This window comes from Ornithodoros turicata, chromosome 1 (genome assembly GCF_037126465.1).
Source record: "Ornithodoros turicata isolate Travis chromosome 1, ASM3712646v1, whole genome shotgun sequence".
Classification (NCBI taxonomy): Eukaryota; Metazoa; Arthropoda; class Arachnida; order Ixodida; family Argasidae; genus Ornithodoros; species Ornithodoros turicata.
Window position 1 is genome coordinate 165,347,421 of NC_088201.1, and position 19,799 is coordinate 165,367,219.

Here is a 19,799-nt window from a genome sequence, read left to right on the forward strand (position 1 = left end):
TGGATGGATGGATGGATGGATGGATGGATGGATGGATGGATGGATGGATGGATGGATGGATGGATGGATGGATGGATGGATGGATGGATGGATGGATGGATGGATGGATGGATGGATGGATGGATGGATGGATGGATGGATGGATGGATGGATGGATGGATGGATGGATGGATGGATGGATGGATGGATGGATGGATGGATGGATGGATGGCATAGATCGGCATCTATCACAGTGTCCACAACATCCTCGTCCCTGGTAGGGCAGACGACGGGTACGTCCACATCTTCAAGTGCAAACGAAGGGAAGTCGTCGTCCGCCTCCTGCCCGACGAGCTCATGCACTCGCCTGTAGAGATAGTCGCAGTCCTCTATGTCTGGGATGTACTGTTGTTCATTGTGCACACGACCCCTAGAAAATCCGGCGTGCGCAAAGCAATTTGCGATCTTAGCTGCCGCCAGCTCCTTCCACAAAAGGCATAGTAGCCTTTTCAACTTCTCTAATTAGTGCGACTTACACTTCCGTAGGATCTTCGGTGGAGCAATTGCAAAACGCGGGAACTGCGCGGAGAGCAAGACCAAGACGCCGATCGAGCAAAGCGGAAACAGTGGAGGAACGCGCGTGCTACCCTTTCCGTGCAAAAAGGAGGAGTGGGTGTCAAACTTTCGCCTCTTTTCTACGAGGGAAAGAGCGGACGCAGAGAACGCTGCCCAGCGTCTCCACCGCTCCGCGATTCCTGCGGGAGCTGGGGGCATACGGGCCGGCTCGCTCTTCGTAAAATGTGGAATCGGGCAACACTAGGTTTCGAATAATCCGGTTAAAACTGCATGCACTTTTTACAGGACACAGGGGAACTTCGAATAAAGCGACTTCGTTGTAACGAGGGATTACTGTACTTGCAATGTGGCTCACTTCTCTCCCCTTTTTGTTTTACTTCAGGTGCAACGCTTGGGATGTTTCGCATTAAAGAAGAACCTCAAGAGGACTCTTCGGATGAACGTGCAATCACAGTAGTAAAAACAGAGCCTTATAACGATGAAATCTTGGCAGAGAAGGACCAGATGGGACACAGCCATGACTCTGCATCAGAAGGTGAGACAAAATACTCAAGGGGACTTATATACGCAGCCTTCGATAACCATTGAAACCAACAGCCGTTGAACATGTGTGCAGCACCACCAAGTGATTTGGACCCAGTGTTCTTTGAGAACGTGTCGCGTTGTACAGTTGGTGGTGCTGTGCATGTTGTCAGTGGCCATTGGCTTCAGTGGTAATTGAAGAGACTACCTGTGTGACAAGTATATTAGTCAACACCAAACTGGATGGCACCATGTTGTCTAAAGAAGGGATGCAACAGAAATGCTTTTCGGTTTTCTGTTTGTCATGTATCGGTTCTCCAACACTTGCTCTCTTCTATGGCAGACTCTCAAAGGGGGCGAAAATAGACACAGATATTCTTTGTCCAATCCGATCGATCCATGCTCCGAGGAAGGAATGAGCCAGAGCGTTTTCCGTGGGCTTTTGTTCCACACTGCACGTGGGGTAATTAGGGATAGCGAAACGGAAAGTGCGACGGTCACCCCTCCTTGGTGTTCGGCGTGTGTATTTGGGAAAGGTGGCAACTCTAGAGCCGATGCATAGGTGGGTATATTTTGCTTGAATACACAGCCACGCATGTTCACATGTTTGAATTGCTGGGCACTTTCCCCACACTGCAATACACTCGAAATAATCCGAAAATTTGAATTTACGTGGCCTCACCCTGTCAGATGCACAGTTAAAGGGGCACTAAAATGCAAAAACCACTCGCTCTCAAATGAAAGTTCCTGCTTCAATTAACGTTATGCGAGCAAAACAAGTTCACACAGCGCTACCATATAGAAGAAAAACGCAATGAAAATGCAGCCGTCTTTGGCGCCAACGAATGGGATCCACAGGAGGCAAACATTGGCGCCATCCAATGAGACAGCAGTAGAAGTGGATTTATTTTTATTTGGAAATACTACTGGCCTCCGTCTCAGGGTGTCGAAGCGAACCGGAACCGAAAACCGAAAAAAAAACGCTATTTTGGTGCGAACCGGAATGGAATCGAAACCGTATACGCTTTTTTCGCTCAGGAGGGAAATCGAAAAATATATTTAACGGTTTTCGGTAAAAAAAAAAAAACTTCGCCGGTTTGGACTACGGATAGGCGAATGAAACAGACGTCGTGTGCTCTGAAGTCATGTCATGGGTACCATACGAGGGTTACGGTTACGGTGGAATGTATGTCGGCATACTATGGCCCTTAGGCTCCCTTTGTAATGGTTTATCGTTCGCGCACGCACACAGACTTAGAGGTACATGTGACTCTCTAGCAATGTGCCGTACTGTTCGTTCTAATTTGATCCCCGCAAACTCTCCTCGACTAAACAGCGACCCAAGGGGCTGCATAACGGCTTCTTTATCGGTAATGTCGCACAACGCGTCCCTTGTTTGAGAGCAGCTACGTTGAATACATTTACGTATACGCGAGGGCAAGCCCGTGCGAAGTGGCAACTCTTTTGTGGACAGGACACGAAGAAAATAGAACAGAGCCGTCGAGCGCGTTTGTGAGTGAAGGTGTTCCTCGATTTGCGTCGTACTCGTGCGGTGGTGCTTGCTGGCTAGACAGTAGCAACAGACATTTGGATGGGACGCGATCGCTCCAACCCAGCAAGAAAGTAGTTTACGTATGACATCACGACAAACAAGTCCGTTTGTAGCATGTGCTTCAAGAAAGGAGAAAGCCTATTTGAACAGACAGTAACCTACAGGAATCAGGAGCTACCAATTTCATAACGGTCTATTAATATTAAATACCATGTATGCGGAATAAAGGGGTTTACATTTTGTAACATTGATTTTTTTTTTGTGGGGATAAATATTCCCAGCAGAAGCGGAACCGGTTAAAAACCGGTATGAACCGTTATTTTTTTGCTCTGGAGCAGAACTGGTACCGGATCGTTTATGATGTAACCGGAACGAAAACCGGAACGAAAAACGTTTCGGTTCGACACCCTGCTCCGTCTAGAGGCCAAAGTAGGAGCAGTACAATTTAAGAAACAGAAGAATTCAAGCATTCAACGATCATTGAAAGAAACAAGTTTAGGTACAAATTGATCCACTAGTTTCAGATGAGACCACATCATCCGGTAAGCTATTCCAGTCGGTAATAGTGCGAGGGAAAAACGAAAACTGAAAAGTGTGAGAAAGCAGTAAACCTCGGAGGCAGCAACAGTGCGTGTGCACGGGACGGGTTTATTCCGAAAAGTGGGGAAGAATGGGTGCGCGCGAAACGAGGTTAGCATGTCGACTTCTTCTAACACCCCCCCTCGACAGGTTATCCCTTGATGAGCCCCACCCATTTACCTTAATGCTTCCAGTCTCAGTCGTGGTAAAGGTTTCGTCAAAGCGTCCGTGATGTTTTCAGCAGACTCGCGGTACTGAAGTTGATGATCTTGCGCAAGCGATATCAGGCCATGTCGTCGTGCTCAGATACAGCAGCTCTCCGACTGCTTTCTGATACAGATCGTTGCTGGGCAGTAGATCTTCTTCCCCCGTAAACTTCAGATAGTCTGGATCCATTGGTGCGAAGCTGATCTTAGCAGTACTGAGGTTATATTTTTCCAGAAATTCATCTATTTTGCTCTTCTGATGTAGCAGGAAACAGTCGTGACGTGATCTCTCTATCTCGATACCAAGGTAGTGGCAGACATGTCCAAGGTCCTTCAGCTCAAAGTGCCTATTCAACTGACGCCAAATTCCCGTTATGGTAGGATTGTCTCGATGGCAAATTAACATGTCGTCCACGTATACAAGTACGTATAGCCGGGATCCGTTCACTACTTGGGTGTACAAACAGGGGTCTGCGTGGCTCCGTGTGAAGCCCGCTCCAAGTAGTACTTGATTGGCTTTGATGTTCCATGCCCTGGCAGCCTGTTTAAGTCCATACAACGACTTCTGAAGCTTACACACGAGATGTTCCTCCCCTGGAGCGACGAACCCTTCCGGTTGCTTCATATAAATGTCTTCTTCGATTTCGCCATTCAAAAATGCGGTTTTTACGTCGAAATGACAAACTCTCTGGTTCTCGGCAGCTGCCACTGTTAAAAGCATCCGCAATGTGGCGAGTTTCGCGACTGGAGCAAACATGGCATCATAGTCCTCTCCAAACTGCTGGGAGAACCCCTGAGCGACCAGCCTTGCCTTGTAACGCTCAACGTTGCCATCTTTGTCCCGTTTAGTTTTAAAAATCCACTTGCAGCCGAATTGCTGCTTGCCCTCCGGTAACTCTGCAAGAACCCAGGTGTTGAGCTGGTGAAGCGAATCGATCTCATCGACAGCAGCCTTTATCCATTTGTCCTTGTCAGCAGCTGGCAACTTCTGCATGTCCTACCAGCTAACTGGATTAAGCGCGGCTGCCGCGCAGGCTACATAAGAAAGGCGATCCGAAGGTACTCCTTTGTTGCTCCGACTCGAGCGCCATGGTTGAACAGGACCATCCCCATCAGCTGCGGGAGCAACTCCATCTGCCATCTGAACATCCGCACCGGACCGTGGTACAACTCTGTCAGTCACCGGAACATCTCCAATGCTGTCACCGCGCAAGGGTCAAGCTAGGAGGGCGAAAGCCCCTTCAAATGGATGGCCCCTTCAAACGGGGGGTGTCTGCAGAAGGTGTCTGTGGAGTCGGACTGTCCACGTTCCTTCCCGGGTCAGCAACATCTTCATTTTGAACTTCCAGACCTGATAATTGCCGTCCGTGAGCATTGCAACCGTAAACTTGCTGCTGTCTCCCATATCCACAGTTCTAGTGTTCTGGGCCCACAACCTGTGAGAAAGCAGTAAACCTCGGAGGCAGCAACAGTACGTGTGCACGGGACGTGTTTATTCCGAAAAGTGGGGCAGGTGCGCCAGAATGGGTGCGCACGCAACCATTCTTCTAACAAAAAGCATCAATTCTGCAACCGTATGGCTTCATATAATACCTGCGTGTACTACGTGTTTGCCGCCCGGCAGGTAACTCTGTGTATCGGCCAGTGTCAATGTTGATTTTTCCATTGATCATATTATACGAAATTTTTAATCTAGCTGCCTTGCGTCTACGATCCAGTGTTTCTAGTCCTGCTTTACCGTATAGGTCTGAAACAGAGCCGACTTGCCTGTACCCGTTAAAAACAAATCTCAATGCTGATGAATCCGTAACAGGATTTGGAACGGGTCCGACCATAGTGTTCTGCATGTGCGTGGCATGATGCTCACAGCTGCGTGTTTCAATAACGATTCACCGAATCGTAGCCCACAGCAGTTCTCCCGAACGTTCCACTGACAACATTTGTCCTCGTATCCTTCGGACGGTGACACCAGTTTACTTGGCAAAGTGCACTATTGCGTGCTATGTGTCTGCATGGAGTGGTAAGCATGAACTGAAAACACCGATGCACGAGTTGAAACGACGTTCACTGCGTAGTGCCAACGCAAGAAAGAGCCCGGTATAATCTCGATTGTAATTCCGTAAGAGAATCAAAGTTTTGAATTATGATAACAAGATCGGAATTAGCGTGGCCTGTAACGTACGAGGGGCGTTCAGGTCAAACCGGGACTTTTCATTTTTCGCAAAAGTAAAATGAACTTACAGGCGAGAAATTAGTTTTATTTTTCGACGTAATCTCCAGCTGCACTGATGCACTTGTCCCAGCGTTTCACGAGGGCTTGGATGCCGGCAGCGTACAAATCCTTACCGGCGCGTAGCAGCCATGATCGGACCGCATTCTTGACCTCGTCGTCGCAGCTGAAGTGGTGGCCCCCAAGGAACGCGTTCAGTGGCCCGAAGAGATGGAAATCACTGGGGGCGAGGTCTGGCCTGTAAGGGGGATGTGGCAGCAATTCCCAGCCAAGTTCCTGCAAGGTGCGTGTCGTGAGATGTGCGGTATGCGGGCGTGCATTGTCCTGTAGGAGGAGGACTCCTTTGGTGATGAGGCCCGGCCGCTTTTGCTTCAGCGCTTTATGCACACCCCTGAGAACCTGGCAGTAATATGCACTATTGATGGTGGTACCACTGGGCAGAAAATCAACATGAACGACGCCAGCCTTGTCCCAGAAAACAGTGGAAAAACGTTGGATGTTCTCAGGAACTCTGAAACGGGGCTCTTGGCAGCCCCGGCAGGGATCGTCCTGCACTGATGTACGGCCGTCTCGGAACCGTTTGCACCACTGAAACGCTTTGGTGCGGCTAAGTGTATCATGGCCATACTGAGCCTGAAGTCTTCTATGAATTTCAGATGGCTTTACGCCTTTCATTCACGAGAAACTTCATTACAATTCCCTGTTCGATGTGCGCGCTCACCTTATTGTCGGCCATCTTGTGCAGCAAGTGTCTTCTGTTTTGCACAAACTTTGGACCACCACGTGGTGAACGCGGAGGCCAGTCGCGTGTGAAAATGACGAAAAAGAAGTGGCGCGAGCCATTTGTACACTCAGGAGAAAGAAAGTCCCGGTTTGACTTGAACACCCCTCGTAATTTGAAGTCAACTTGTTTTTTGCATTTTAGAGCCCCTTTAATAATTATGGTTTTTTCTTGTTGTCTCGCAGTCGTAGAGTGACGCATTTAACGGAAGAGTGGGATGCGTGCCAAATTTTAAACTGACTTTTGAAAACTGTACCATTCATAGGATAAAGGTAGGGAAACCACACGAGGAGGAAGTGGCCCTGCTAATACTTCCATTAATTCGAGCTTGACAGCGATGTGAAAGTTTACATTGAATTGTCTGTGTTCCAGACCAACACCACCTAGGTAGAGAAAGTCTGCACATTACACCCTCTCTCTCCTTTGCTACGTGAACTGCGATTCACCGCTGTGCCAATTGCAGAACCCGCAAATGATTGCAGTTCACCTGGAACCTGAAGACCTAAATATTTAGACAAAAACACGCCTTCCAGAGAATCATTTCTAAGAAAGATCATGACCGTTTTGCAATTTATTTCCAAGTTTTCCCATTTAGTATGTGGGGACGTTCAGTCACAACTCGCAGACGACAGTTCTCCTCCACGGCCACTATCGCTGAAACCCTGTTCGTGATTGGGTATGGCTATGAAAAAATGGCTAGGAAGCGAGCGAGCTGGTGAAGATGATGCATAATGTAAAACCCCGAGACTAGGGAACACGAAAGGACAGACGCAACACGAAGTCTTAAACACAGCTGAAAATTTCACTTCACATACAAGGCGTATATTATACACATACAAAGAGAAGAGAACAACCAGTTAAGGACAAAATAGGAGGTCAAGGCCGTACCGAGGATTACGCTGACGAGGATTATGCTGACACAGTTCCCACAAGAGGTTATGCATAGGGTCTCTCTCAAAAGCCTTCTGTGAGGGTCCACTTCAGAATCCTTTACAATTGTTTCATCCCATAGAGGGAAGCAGTCTGAGCAGTCCTCCAAATGCTTGGCAATTTTGGAGTTTGAAGCTTTATTTTTTACTTTTAATGAATGCTCTCTGAAGCGACCATTTAAGCAACGTTTTGTCTGGCTAATATAACAGAAACCACAAGCTAGGAGGATCTGATAAACAACGTTTGAAGAACAGGGGACGAATTTGTTCCAGTGATTCTTGCAGGTAACTTCAGGTTTCGCGAAAGGTGTGAGGCGATCAAGACGGAAGTTGTTCTTGAAAACAAGGTTGATTTGAAATTTCTTCGCGACGGCCAACAAGTTGTGAGACACTTTGTGGAAGTAAGGTAATACCACACGTTTGGAGACAGAAGGCTTAGTTTCAGGCGAACGAGGAGTCAAGGTGTTTAAGAAAACATTTAAAGCACCAAGTAGCATGTGTTGGGAGTAACCAGCATCATTCAAACGGAGAAGCTGACTCTCAGCAGAGTGAACGATATGATGATTCTTGTATGTGAAGTAAAATTTTCAGCTGTGTTTGAGAGTTCGTGTTGTGTCTGTCCTTCTGTGTTCCCTAGTCTCGGGGCTTTTACGTTATGCATGGGTATGGCTGTTGGAAACACGATCTTGGTAGGCTGACTCGTAATTGTTACATCATGTTGACGAGCGCGCAGCCTTTCTGTATCTAGATTCCATTGGTCAGACTAAGGAATAGAAAAAAAGAAACGAAGTCAGTGTCACTTTTATTAGCAAGAATATGTCTGCACCCTCGATGTCCGACTCCTTCTAGTATTTCAGGAGCGAGAGAAAGAAACGGTATGCTCCCTATTAAGGACCAGCCCAGAGGAACTGGTGATCGAGCATCTTCAGGTCCCACTTCTACAAATGCACAGTTCAAGGTCGACGCAACAACAGCTGAACTGCACTTCGACAACACAGCACTGGTCACCATGAACTGTCGACCCACGGAGCAACCTCTCGAGCAGAGTAAGACTTGAGAGGCAGGAAGATTAAGCCAGGAGAAAGAAAGACCGTATAAGTGCAACGTTTGTTCAACTACGCGCATAGAAACCGACTGCTTGAAAGTCCACCCAAACAGTGACAACACAAAGACATTTGCACGTGCCGCATGTTCCGAGACATTCCACCACCAGTCAACCCTGCGAGAGCATGCAAATCATCACACAGGCGAAGGGTTGCAGAAGTGCAGGGCGTGTGCACTTGCAGGCGTGTCTAGCTCACGCAACGGCAATCTCAGCACTGCAGAGTTCAGCCTGAGCAGGAGACTGCGGTGTCACAGGCAAATACGCACCCTCAAGGAACCATATAAATGCGATATCTGTCCTGCACATTTCAGCGATAGTGCAAAGCTGCGGAATCACGCGCGAATACATACAGGCGAGAAGCCGTACGAGTGCAACCTCTGTCCTGCAGAGTTCAGCCAGAGTGGACACTTGTCGCGTCACAAGCGAACGCACACGGGCGAGAAGCCATACAAGTGCGATCTCTGCCCTGCAGCGTTCAGAGAGAGCACCAAGCTGCGGAATCACAAGAGAACACACACGGGTGAGGAGCCGTACAAGTGCGATCTCTGTCCTGCAGCATTCACCGATAGCACGAAACTGCGGAATCACAGGCGAACACACACTGGCGAGAAGCCCTACAAGTGCGATCTCTGCCCTGCAGCGTTCAGAGAGAGCACCAAGCTGCGGAATCACCAGAGAACACACACGGGTGAGGAGCCGTACAAGTGCGATCTCTGTCCTGCAGCATTCACCGATAGCACGAAACTGCGGAATCACAGGCGAATACACACGGGCGAGAAGCCATACAAGTGTGATCTCTGCCCTGCAGTGTTCGGAGAGAGCACAAAACTGCGGAATCACAAGCAGAGACACACGGCCGAGAAACCCTACAGATGTGATCTCTGTCCTGCAGAGTTCAGACATAGCACAGGCCTGTCATGTCACAAGCTGACACACACGGGCGAAAACCCATAAAAGTGCGATACCTGTCCTGCAGAGTTCGGCGACACCTAAAAGCTGTGAAATCACGAGCGAACACACACAGGCGAGAGGCCCTACGAGTGCAATCTCTGCCATGCAGAGTTCAGACATAGCACAAGCCTGTCAAATCACAAGCGAGAACGCATGGGCGAGAAGCAGTACAAGTGCAGTCTCTGTCCTGCGGCGTTCAGCGACAGCAAGAGGCTGCGGAATCACAAGAGAAGACACATGGACGAGATGCCATACAAGTGCAATCTCTGTCCTGCAGAGTTCAATAATGGCACAAGCCTGTCGTGTCACAACCAAACACACCCACGCGAGAAGCCATACAAGTGCAATCTCTGTCCTAGAGTGTTCAGTGAGAGAGCGAACCTTTCGCGTCACAAGCGAACGCACACGGGTGTGAAGCCCTACAGGTGCAATCTCTGTCCTGCAGTGTTCAGCCGGAGCACGAACCTGTCACGTCACAAGCGGACACACACAGGCAAGCAGTCATGAGGCTGTCTTCTGCTCCGCAGTGTTCACTCACGGCACGCACTTGCGATGCCAGAAGCAGACCTAGTGATTGCACAACTGACGAGCAAGATTAGATATTTCTATTACTAGATACGTACGCCACTTCATTTCTTTCAAATTATTGTCTAAGTTACTCATGATGGCCTAACAAATCTGGTATTTAAAGTGTGAGTCAACAATAAACGTTTCAGTTGAGTGTACACATTGTTGTCGTCTTATTCGTTTTGTGTGTGTGTCCGTTGCTGTTTACGTTTGGTACTGCCACAGGCAGACACACACGAGCAAGAAGTCCTTCAAGTACTCTGTGGAGTTCACCCATAATATGCAGCTCCAACATCACAAGCGGACATACAGAGTCTGGAAATGAACATATGTAACGTGTAATATTTTCTTCAACCAGAGCGCTACCCTGCAGAATCATAAGTGAACCCACACAGTGATCGGGGAGCCCTTCAAGTGCGATGACTGCCCTGAGGAGCTCAGCCACATCAACGGAACAGGGGCATAACAAGCAGACGCACACTAGAGTGAAGGCATAGAAGAGCATTCTTGATTCTGCAAACCTGAGGCAGAACGCTATAAGCAGACATACATGGGTGTGAAGCCATACAGATGCAACCTCCATGCTGCAGGAACACACACAGCGTTCATGCTCAGCAGGAACACACACAGCTCCGACTACGAGTAGCTAGGGCTAACACGAGCACGGGCTAGTTCAGCCAGAGCACTGACCTGTGGTTTGACATGTAGCCAAGACATGCTTTGGATAGAAAATGTACAAGTGCAGGGGCCACGTACACTTGAAAGACCATCCAAGTACCACTTTAATTTTTGTCGCACGTCCTTACCGCAGAAGGCCTGTAATGCACAGTGAGAAAAAGGCTGTACGGACCATAGGTGGGGAAGTTACTTTTATTTTGTAGTGCACCAACGTTACTCACCACTTTTTCAAAAAGTAACGCATTACGTTATTCGTTACTGTTGCGGTAGTAGGTAATGCATTACTAACGCCGTTACTTCTGATAAGTAGTGCTGTTACTGTTGCATTACTTCACTGTTTGTCTTTACAATATGTACCATTTTTGATTGAGTCACATAAGGAGATTCCGCAAATCAATACAAGCAACGTTAGGCACAAACAAAGGTCATGCATGAACACAACTTACATTTACGATTTATCGCAACGCAGAAGTAGTTGATGTTCAAAATTTTCATCTGTGAGCTTCGCCCGTTTGGCTGAGAGGACGCCTAATGACCAGCGAGTGCTCCTTGTCAAGATTGATAGAGACGGTGACCTTTTAACTCGCACAGTACAAATCCAAACAGCCAATCCCTTGATACTTTGTTACTTGTTCAGAGGGTAGAGGCTATTTTTCTGTCGCTTTTGCTCCATTCGTCCGAAAAATACCAAAGGGAGTGAAAAATCGAGGGGGTAAACATAGGTGACCTCTAAACCAGGGTTGGTCAATAATCCGTCTTTTGCATTCTTCATGGGTATCGACGTGACCTGCTTGTCATAGTTGAGAATGAATAGAAAATATCGGAGATTTTCCCGGATTCTGCAGGCACAGTCCTCCCTCAAGCTTTCATGTTTAGACGATGAACCAATGCTCCCGAACGCGCAGTAATGCATGACGCCGTTATGCGTTAGTAAAAATGTAACGCGTTACCATATTTCACTACTCGAACGTAATGCGTTACCAGTAACGCACTAGTTTGTAACGCGTTACTCCCCACCTATGGTACGGACACAATTCATATCCCACTGTATTTTATTTCTGTTGTCTGTTCTAAGGGACCACGGAGAAATCCTCAAAACCGATTTACCATGTGGAGTATGAACCGAGGTGAATGGTGCCGACCTGACCGTTGCCGGCGAGTCAATAAAGAAACTATACAAAGTGTTTCATGAGAGGATGTTACTCAGATCCTAAAAATATCATGGAAATACACTCATACTGACATTGGCAACAGATTGCGGCCGTTTGCGTTATTAATGCTACGCATTAATTAACTAATTAATTAACTAGGTTGCGTAATTAAACACTAAATGGCACTAAACATTGGCACTAAAAACATTGCCAAACAAATGCGGCATTTCTCTTCCTGAATTCAGAAGCCTGCAGCCGTTACACACTATTACCAAAATTATGCTTTTTTTTAACAAATTTTTTTGCAAGATTTCTACAAAAATTTGGCAGCCAAAAAATGACCTCTGGGTGAAGCATGCTCGCTTTATTTGCAGAACTGTCTGCTCCGTCCAGGTGCCCTCCCCCTTGTGCGAGAGGACAATAAACTATGCTACAATGAAACATTTCACCTTTATCAACGTACCAGCACCAGCCACCGATGATGGCGGAATGCACGACAGGGGCTGCGATCGGAACAAAATGATCGATGCGATGATCGGTGCAGCGACATATGCTCCTTCCCCACACATGACAAGTGGTGTACAACAGCACGGCTCAAGCATGTCTAAGCTGCATGTGAACTGCGAAGGAAGAACCAAGAAACAAGGCACGCTTTTTCTGTGATGTGCTGTTTTCACTGGGGAAAGGATTTTTCCCTAGGAAAGGAAAGGAAAAGAACCCTTGAGCTATCAACCATCGGCCAGTGGTCGGTTTTTGGTCTGCAGGCGACTTCGGCCACTGCACCTTGGACCAACGTTGGTCCCCAGATAACACAAAATGATCCGAATGTCTCTGGGACGTCCCCCTGCATATGTTGTGAACGTTCGACCGTTGTGCGAATTTGGTTCAGTACAAGTCCAAAACGCGTCTATATGAAACTCCTTTTCATGCTATAGGAACGTCCATTGGGATCTCTATTGGACTTTCATATTGGACTTACTGGAATATGATGCATTCACTGGAAGAGGGACTCCCTGCACAGCATGTCAGTACTGCAGAGGCTGTGCCCCCATACGGCTGTGTTCCCTATGTAAAAACTTCTTCTCCTGGATGGTGCTGCGCCGCAAAGCACAAGATTTCCTTAAGACCGCCCCCCCCCCCCATGACGGACCCTTAAATCCGCCCCTGTCAGGACACGTGCTGATCGATGCTGTTTGAGAGGAGCCTTGTTGAAGAGAATACTGTCACCAAACAACAGAAAATGTTCACTTGCTCTGACGTAATCAACGCTCGTCCATTGCGTGTGGCAAGGTACACATTTACTGGTTGCCCACTTCCGGTTGTTCATTTCCCGTCTATGCTTGACTTCTGGTTGTCCGCCCCCCTGTCTATACCTGACTTCTGGTTCGATACTCTCGATTACTATATGCAAGTTCATTTAATTAACCCTTAATTAGACTTAATTACTTTCAAGTACCCTTTAATTACGGACAGTAACTGCAGGATATGTGAGGTAACCTTGAATTTAATTTAGTTCCCTTTAATTATGTTTACTTGCATTATTAATTGCTCCCAATTCCTCTTTAGTTGATGTTCATTACCTTTAATCACATCGAATTACCTTCGATAATCTTTAATTTTATTTCATATTTATATTAATTACATATATATTACATTCATTGCCTTTAAACTCAACTTTGCTTTCCTTGCCTTTAATTACATACTTCTGACAACATTCAGTTATCCTTACATCTTACTGTTAATTGCATTCGACTACCCCGATTTCAAATCATTTACCCCCATTTACATTTACCCTCTGCCTCAGTGAGGCTTCACCATCTCACACACACGCATACATACATACAGCTTTTTCCATTTTGACACTCCTAGTGCTAGCACATTAAAAACAAGTGAGACCACGAAATATAGAAAGTTGGGCGGGTCGTATAGAAAATAAACGAGTCATACACCCTGTTTTTCGAAGCTGACACAGTTGGTGAACAGACAACACGGAGAAAGAAAAGGCAGACGAACAAAACACATCTCCATACAAAAGCAGGGCAAAAGGCAGAATCCACAAAGTGGTTTGTAATTCTTCTGCAAGAGCATGCGAACGAGAGGAACAGAAGAGATCTTTCTTTAAGGCTGCCGAGGAGAGTGCAGGCAAGAGGGGTCGCTGATAGCGCCAGAGGAGTGCAAAGTTAAGGATGTCGAACCTTTTTCGAACCACGAAGTTCGATAATGGTTCGGTGAACCTCCGCCTTAACGAATTTCATTTTTGTGCGGTATTGTGCCTTAGTTTGGTGAGAAATGTTCTGCTTACGTTATTAGTCGACTACCAAACTGTCTAAGGTCTCAATGTCTGATTTCTGCAATTTCAGGAACAAAAGTAAGCAGTGGTGGGCTTCGTATTAAGGATGAGCCCAGTGACGCTTGTGGTGAAGCATCTTCGGGTTGCACTTCTTCAAATGCGCAGTTCGAGATCAGCACAACCACAGTTGAAACACGATTCGAAACCCCTGCACCGATCACTACCGACAATCGACCCACTGAGCGACCCTCAGACCAGAGCGAGACTCGAGAGGCAAGCAAACGAGAGAAAGACAGGCCCTATAAGTGCAACTTTTGTTTGGCTACATGTGTTGATACTGGCCATTTGGAAGCTCATCAGAAAACTCATAGAACGAAGACATTTACCTGCGACACATGTTCTGCGACATTCCGTCATACATCAACTCTGCGGGTGCATGCAGAACATCACAGGGGAGAAGGGTCGCGCAAGTCCAAGGTATGTGCACTTGCATGCACATTGAGCGCGTACAAGCACAATCTCTGTCCAGCACGGTCCAGCCACAGTATGTGCCTGCGGCATCACAAGCACACACATATGGACAAGAAGCCCTACAAGTGTGATCTCTCTACTGCAGAATTCAGCTCAAGCGCAAACCTGTCGTGCCACAAGCGGGGACACACAGGCGAGAAGCCCTACAAGTGTGATGTCTGCCCTGCGGAGTTCAGGCAGAGAGGGCACCTACAGGGTCACAAGCGGATACACACTGGCGAGAAGCCACACAAGTGCGATATCTGTCCTGCACAGTTCAGGCATAAGACGAGCCTGTCATATCACAAGCTAAAACATACAGGCGAGAGGCCCCATAAGTGCAATCTCTGTCCTGCACAGTTCAGCCAAACCTCAAGCCTGTTGCGCCACAGGCAAAAGCACACAGGCAAGAAGCCATACAAGTGCAATCTCTGTCCGGCGGAGTTCAGACATGGCTCGAACCTGTCACGTCATAAGCGAACGCACACGGGCGAGAAGCCATACAAGTGTGACCTCTGTCCTGCAGAGTTCAATGAGAGCATAACGCTGCGGAATCACAAGCGAACACATACAGGTGAGAAGCCCTATAAGTGCAGTGTCTGTCCTGCAGAGTTCACACATGGCGCACACCTGTCACGTCATAAGCGAGCACACACGGGCGAGAAGCCATACAGGTGCGATCTCTGTCCTGCAGAGTTCAGCAGGAGCATGAACCTCTCTCATCACAAGCGAACACACACAGGCGATAAGCCCTACAAGTGCAATCTCTGTCCTGCAGAGTTCAGCCTTGGCACAACCCTGTCACGTCATAGGCGAACACACACAGGCGAGAAGCCATACAGGTGCGATCTCTGCCCTGCAGCGTTCTGTGATAGAAGTTCTCTGCGGTATCACAAGCAAACACACACGGGTGAGAAGCCATACAAGTGCAATCTCTGTCCTGCAGAGTTCAGAAGAAGCACGGACCTCTCTCGTCACAAGCAAACACACACAGGCGTAAAGTCCTACAAGTGCAATCTCTGTCCTGCAGAATTCAGCCTTGGCACAACGCTGTCACGTCATAGGCGAACACACACAGGCGAGAAGCCGTACAGGTGCGATCTCTGCCCTGCAGCGTTCTGTGATAGCAGGGCTCTGCGGAATCACAAGCAAAAACACATGGGAGAGATGCCATAAAAGTTCAACCTCTGTCCTGCAGAGTTCAGCAAGAGCACGGACCTGTCATGTCACAAGCAAACACACACAGGCGAGAAGCCATACAAGTGCAATCTCTGTCCTAGCGGTCTGCTGTCACGAGCGCACACACAAAAAAGTGACCTCTGTCCTGCAGCGTTCACTCACAGCACGAACCTACGATGCTACAGGCAGCCCTGGTGATTGCACTATAGTGATAAGCAGGATTAGATATGTTATTTTGTTACTTCTGCGCTGCGTATTTCATCCGGAGCTCGAGTTCTATCACGAGCAAAAACACGTGGACAAGAAGCCCTATAGCTGCGATCTTTGTACTGCAGAGTTCACCCAGAACGCTAGCCTGTCGTGCCACAGCCAGGGACACACAGGTGAGGAGCCCTACAAGTGTGATCTCTGTCCTGCAGAGTTTGGCAATAACACAAAACCTGAAGTATCACAAGCTACAGTACACGCAGGAGAGAAGTCCTGCAGACTTCATGGACAGCAGGAACTTTAAGAACCACAAGCGGACACACGTGAGCGAAGGGCCCTGCAACTCTGACCTCTGTACAGCAAAGTTCAGCTCTAGGAACAGCCTGCTGCACCACAAGTGGACGCACACGGGCGGGGAGATATACAGAACATTCCTGTTCCATGAACTCGAGGCAGATCACAGACCTGCAGCATTGCCATGAGCGGACCTGCATGGGCACGAAAAATGTACCCTCTGTCCTGCAGAGTTCAGCCACAGTGCAAACACACACCACAAATCACAAGTTCACAGAGTTCCACAGAGTAGCACAAATATTGTGCAGGTAGGTACGGCACAACACACGGTACAAATGTCACAGAGATAGGCATGACACACTTGAAATAGACTGTACAAGTGCAGATGTCACATACACATGAAAGAGGGCGTCCAAGTGTCAGTTCTGTTCTATTTCATGTTGTTGTCCTGGTGACATAAAGGAGCACGGCTGTACACATGCTATCTGTATGCCGTTGCATGTTATTTCTGTTGGATGCTTGTTCTGATACTCGAACGCATGAACGGACCAAGGTTAGAGAGAGTTGGATTGGTGCTGGATTGGGCAGTGATGCATGTGAAATCTGAAATAGTGTACCCAGTGCCAAGGAACAAATAACCACGGAAAGGACATCATCACGCAGGCTGTGTACTGCCAACCAAGGTTTATTTCCTTTATTTCCATGCGCAGAATTCCTATTCCCGTTTGATTATTCTTGTGACAAACGCACCTCTGCTAAACCGATGAAATAAACAAATAAATCAACCTGAAGAAATAAAAAAAATCTGCAAGACGAACTTGCAGCCAACTTACCACTATGCAACCAAACCAACTTGTAACCAGAATCCCGGGAATTACCTTTTCTTTCATGAGCATAGATTGAGAAGTTACCCATCAAAAAAGAACTCGTTACGAGTTAAGGTACCGTGTGAAAAATGTAAGTTAGTAACGAAGTTCTTCGGCCTGAAATGTAACTCGCAGTTACGGAGTTACTTAAAGAAAAGAACGAGCTACCTCCAAGTTACTTCGGACATAAAATAGCATTACGCAGATGCAACACGCTTAGATCGATTTTGTATATGTTCAACAGTTGGAACGCTTTGCATCTTACTCCCCGTGGGCGCACAGTGGTTCAGCTTCATTTTAATGGCAGTGGTTCTTACTTCCTCAATAGAATACTGTCATTGATTCAATGTCAGGTTTTATGGCATAAAATGTCAATAAAGAACTGGAGGGAAAGCGAGAAAATAAGTGGACGTGAGTGAAAAGCGAATCAAGTAGCTTGGAACTTAGCTTTAGTTACTTTGGCAAAGTTACCCAACAGACAAAGGAGTTCCTGTGAAAGTTACCACGGCACAAAAGTTTTGAGTTAAATTACGAGCTACAAAAAAAAAAAAGGAACGTAGTTACAGTAACGAGTTACCTCGAGCTTGTGCTGCGTTCAGTCAGGGTATTATACTAGCAGGTGTTTGGGTGAGGTATACCTTTGTGAATAATTTGTGAATGGTAGAGGTACAAATCTTGTTACGAGAACAATTGAAATAATTAAATTACATCCACAACTTGACTTCCGTTAATTCTTATAGAGGGTGTTTCCGCTAAATCCCTTGCGAAATTCTCGAACGGATGCACCAGTCGAAGGACTTCATTTTTTACAAATATCTGTCGGGTATCACCGCACCAACAAGCTGCGGACCGTGTGAATGAATGGGAGGAGCTCTAATTTAAGTAGAAATTCAAATGAGCTTACTAAAAAAAAACACAGGTACTACCCCTTTTGGCTTCTTCTGTGAACACGTTTTAGTGAAGATTCTGCCACCCAAGCGGGTCATTTCTGGAGTAATTAATTAGTTTCGGTTTACTTGTTTTTGTTCAGGCGAAGCGGAATAGGACGGAATTCATTGGTGTAATTCATTCGGGGATGAGGGGGTGGAAGAGCGTCCTTTCGCGCTTCACCGTGCTACCAGCCGCGCCAAAAATATGTTAACCGAAACCAATTAATTACTGCTGCAAATGACCGGTGACGCGCGTTACTGCTGTGTCTTCACGTCACTCAGAACAATGGTAAGAATCATATCTACTGAACTGAAGTAATTTAACCGTATGCTCCAGCAAACAGTCATAGCCGTCATAGCAGTCGACGCGTGGGCATCATGAGCTACGATAATTTCGTTTTATTTTCTGTTTCTGTTGCGCGCACGAGGCTAACACACATTCAATTGTATCGATAGTTAGATAGTTCAAAATGCTTTCCATACACCGTGATTTTCGCACTCTTAGGCATATCATCGTATTTTGTATTTTGCCACATTTTACGCTAACGCCACGCAACGGCATCGGCACCATTCTTTCCTTCCTCCATCCATGGCGGCGGTAATTTAAGAGGGGATACCACCTCCGGCGGCCCCATGTATTTTCTATGGGACAAACTTTGCAGTCTCTTTCGGTAAATAATGAACCGATTTTCACGAGACTGGTCTTGTTGGATAGCGTTCGGAAATGCCCTTTGTCTGTTCAGAAAAAAAAATATTAGTTTTCATAAGCTATTTTTCTAAACACGTTACTGAAGTACAAGAAATTACCAAAATTGGATACTCAAGCTTTGACACGCTCTTGTAAAAAAACTAAGAGACTTATACAGAAATTTTCCTGGAGTGGCAAAGCAAAAATCTTTCTAGTACATTTTAACATCAGGATCATCCGCATCCGATTATCTGTTCTCCCGATATATGATAAAACATGAAGGCAGGTAAGGGCCAGTTCTCACTCGGCGACGCCCGACGCGGGGTCGTGAGCGGGGGGAGGAGGAGTGTCGTTGGGAGGAATCCGAGAGGTCTGCCTGCCTGATTAGGCGGCATGTTTCTCGGGAAGGGAAAGGTGGTGGAGAGGAGGAGAGGGTGAAGTGGAAGACCGAGCGGAATCCGCTCGCGGGGAGGATAGCTGCGTCCATGGGCCGACTTCAGGGGAACTGTGCCGGCATACGCCTATTACACATCTGAGGGAAACCCAGGAAAAACCCCAGACGGCACAGCCGGCCCGCGGATTCGAACCGCGGACCTCCCAGTCTCCAAGCGCACGCGTTACCGCTGCGCCACCGGAGCTGGTGTCGTGAGCGGGCGGCAGATATAGACGCGCATTTCCGGAGCCGGGAGAGGAGAGACATCGAGCCAAAAAAAAGCTGCCATGCCGAACTCCTCTCGCGACGTCGGCGAGAGCTGCCGAGAACGACAGCTGGCGACCAATTAAGTGACACAGAAAGGCCACGCCTCCTGATTTTTCGTCTGCTTGGGACATGGAGGAAGGAAAGCTAAGGAGGGAGCATGACGTCATTCAAAGGGGACGCCGGAAGCTCCCTGGCCGCCATTTCTTGTGGGCAATCAACCCCCTCTCTGCCCCTTTCCCAAGCCTCGCCCGCCCTCTCGCCCATCGGCTGGTGTTGTGATCAGCTGAGCCGATTGTGTGGACGAATTGGCGCCGCACTTGTGCGACTAAA

General features: G+C 47.5%; 2 protein-coding genes across 2 annotated transcripts; both read left to right on the top strand.

Annotated features, from left to right (window-relative positions):
- Window positions 1-941: 941 nt before the first annotated feature.
- LOC135372503 (zinc finger protein 883-like) lies at window positions 942-16,791 on the top strand. The gene is made up of 2 exons (XM_064606107.1): window positions 942-1,090; window positions 14,167-16,791. Exons 1-2 carry the CDS (start codon window positions 952-954, stop codon window positions 15,780-15,782), a joined length of 1,755 nt encoding a protein of 584 aa, XP_064462177.1. The 5' UTR covers window positions 942-951; the 3' UTR covers window positions 15,783-16,791.
- On the top strand, window positions 8,232-9,552 carry LOC135379140 (zinc finger protein 239-like). The gene is made up of 2 exons (XM_064612391.1): window positions 8,232-8,400; window positions 8,482-9,552. The coding sequence occupies exons 1-2, from the start codon at window positions 8,232-8,234 to the stop codon at window positions 9,411-9,413; spliced, it is 1,101 nt and encodes a 366-aa protein (XP_064468461.1). The 3' UTR covers window positions 9,414-9,552.
- Window positions 16,792-19,799: the final 3,008 nt, after the last annotated feature.

Coding starts and splice junctions, on each gene's coding strand:
- LOC135372503 (XM_064606107.1), top strand. CDS start 952: ATGTTTCGCATTAAAGAAGAACCTCAAGAGGACTCTTCGGATGAACGT. Junction 1,091..14,166: donor CCATGACTCTGCATCAGAAG/GTGAGACAAAAT, acceptor CTGCAATTTCAG/GAACAAAAGTAAGCAGTGGT.
- LOC135379140 (XM_064612391.1), top strand. CDS start 8,232: ATGCTCCCTATTAAGGACCAGCCCAGAGGAACTGGTGATCGAGCATCT. Junction 8,401..8,481: donor GGAGCAACCTCTCGAGCAGA/GTAAGACTTGAG, acceptor CTACGCGCATAG/AAACCGACTGCTTGAAAGTC.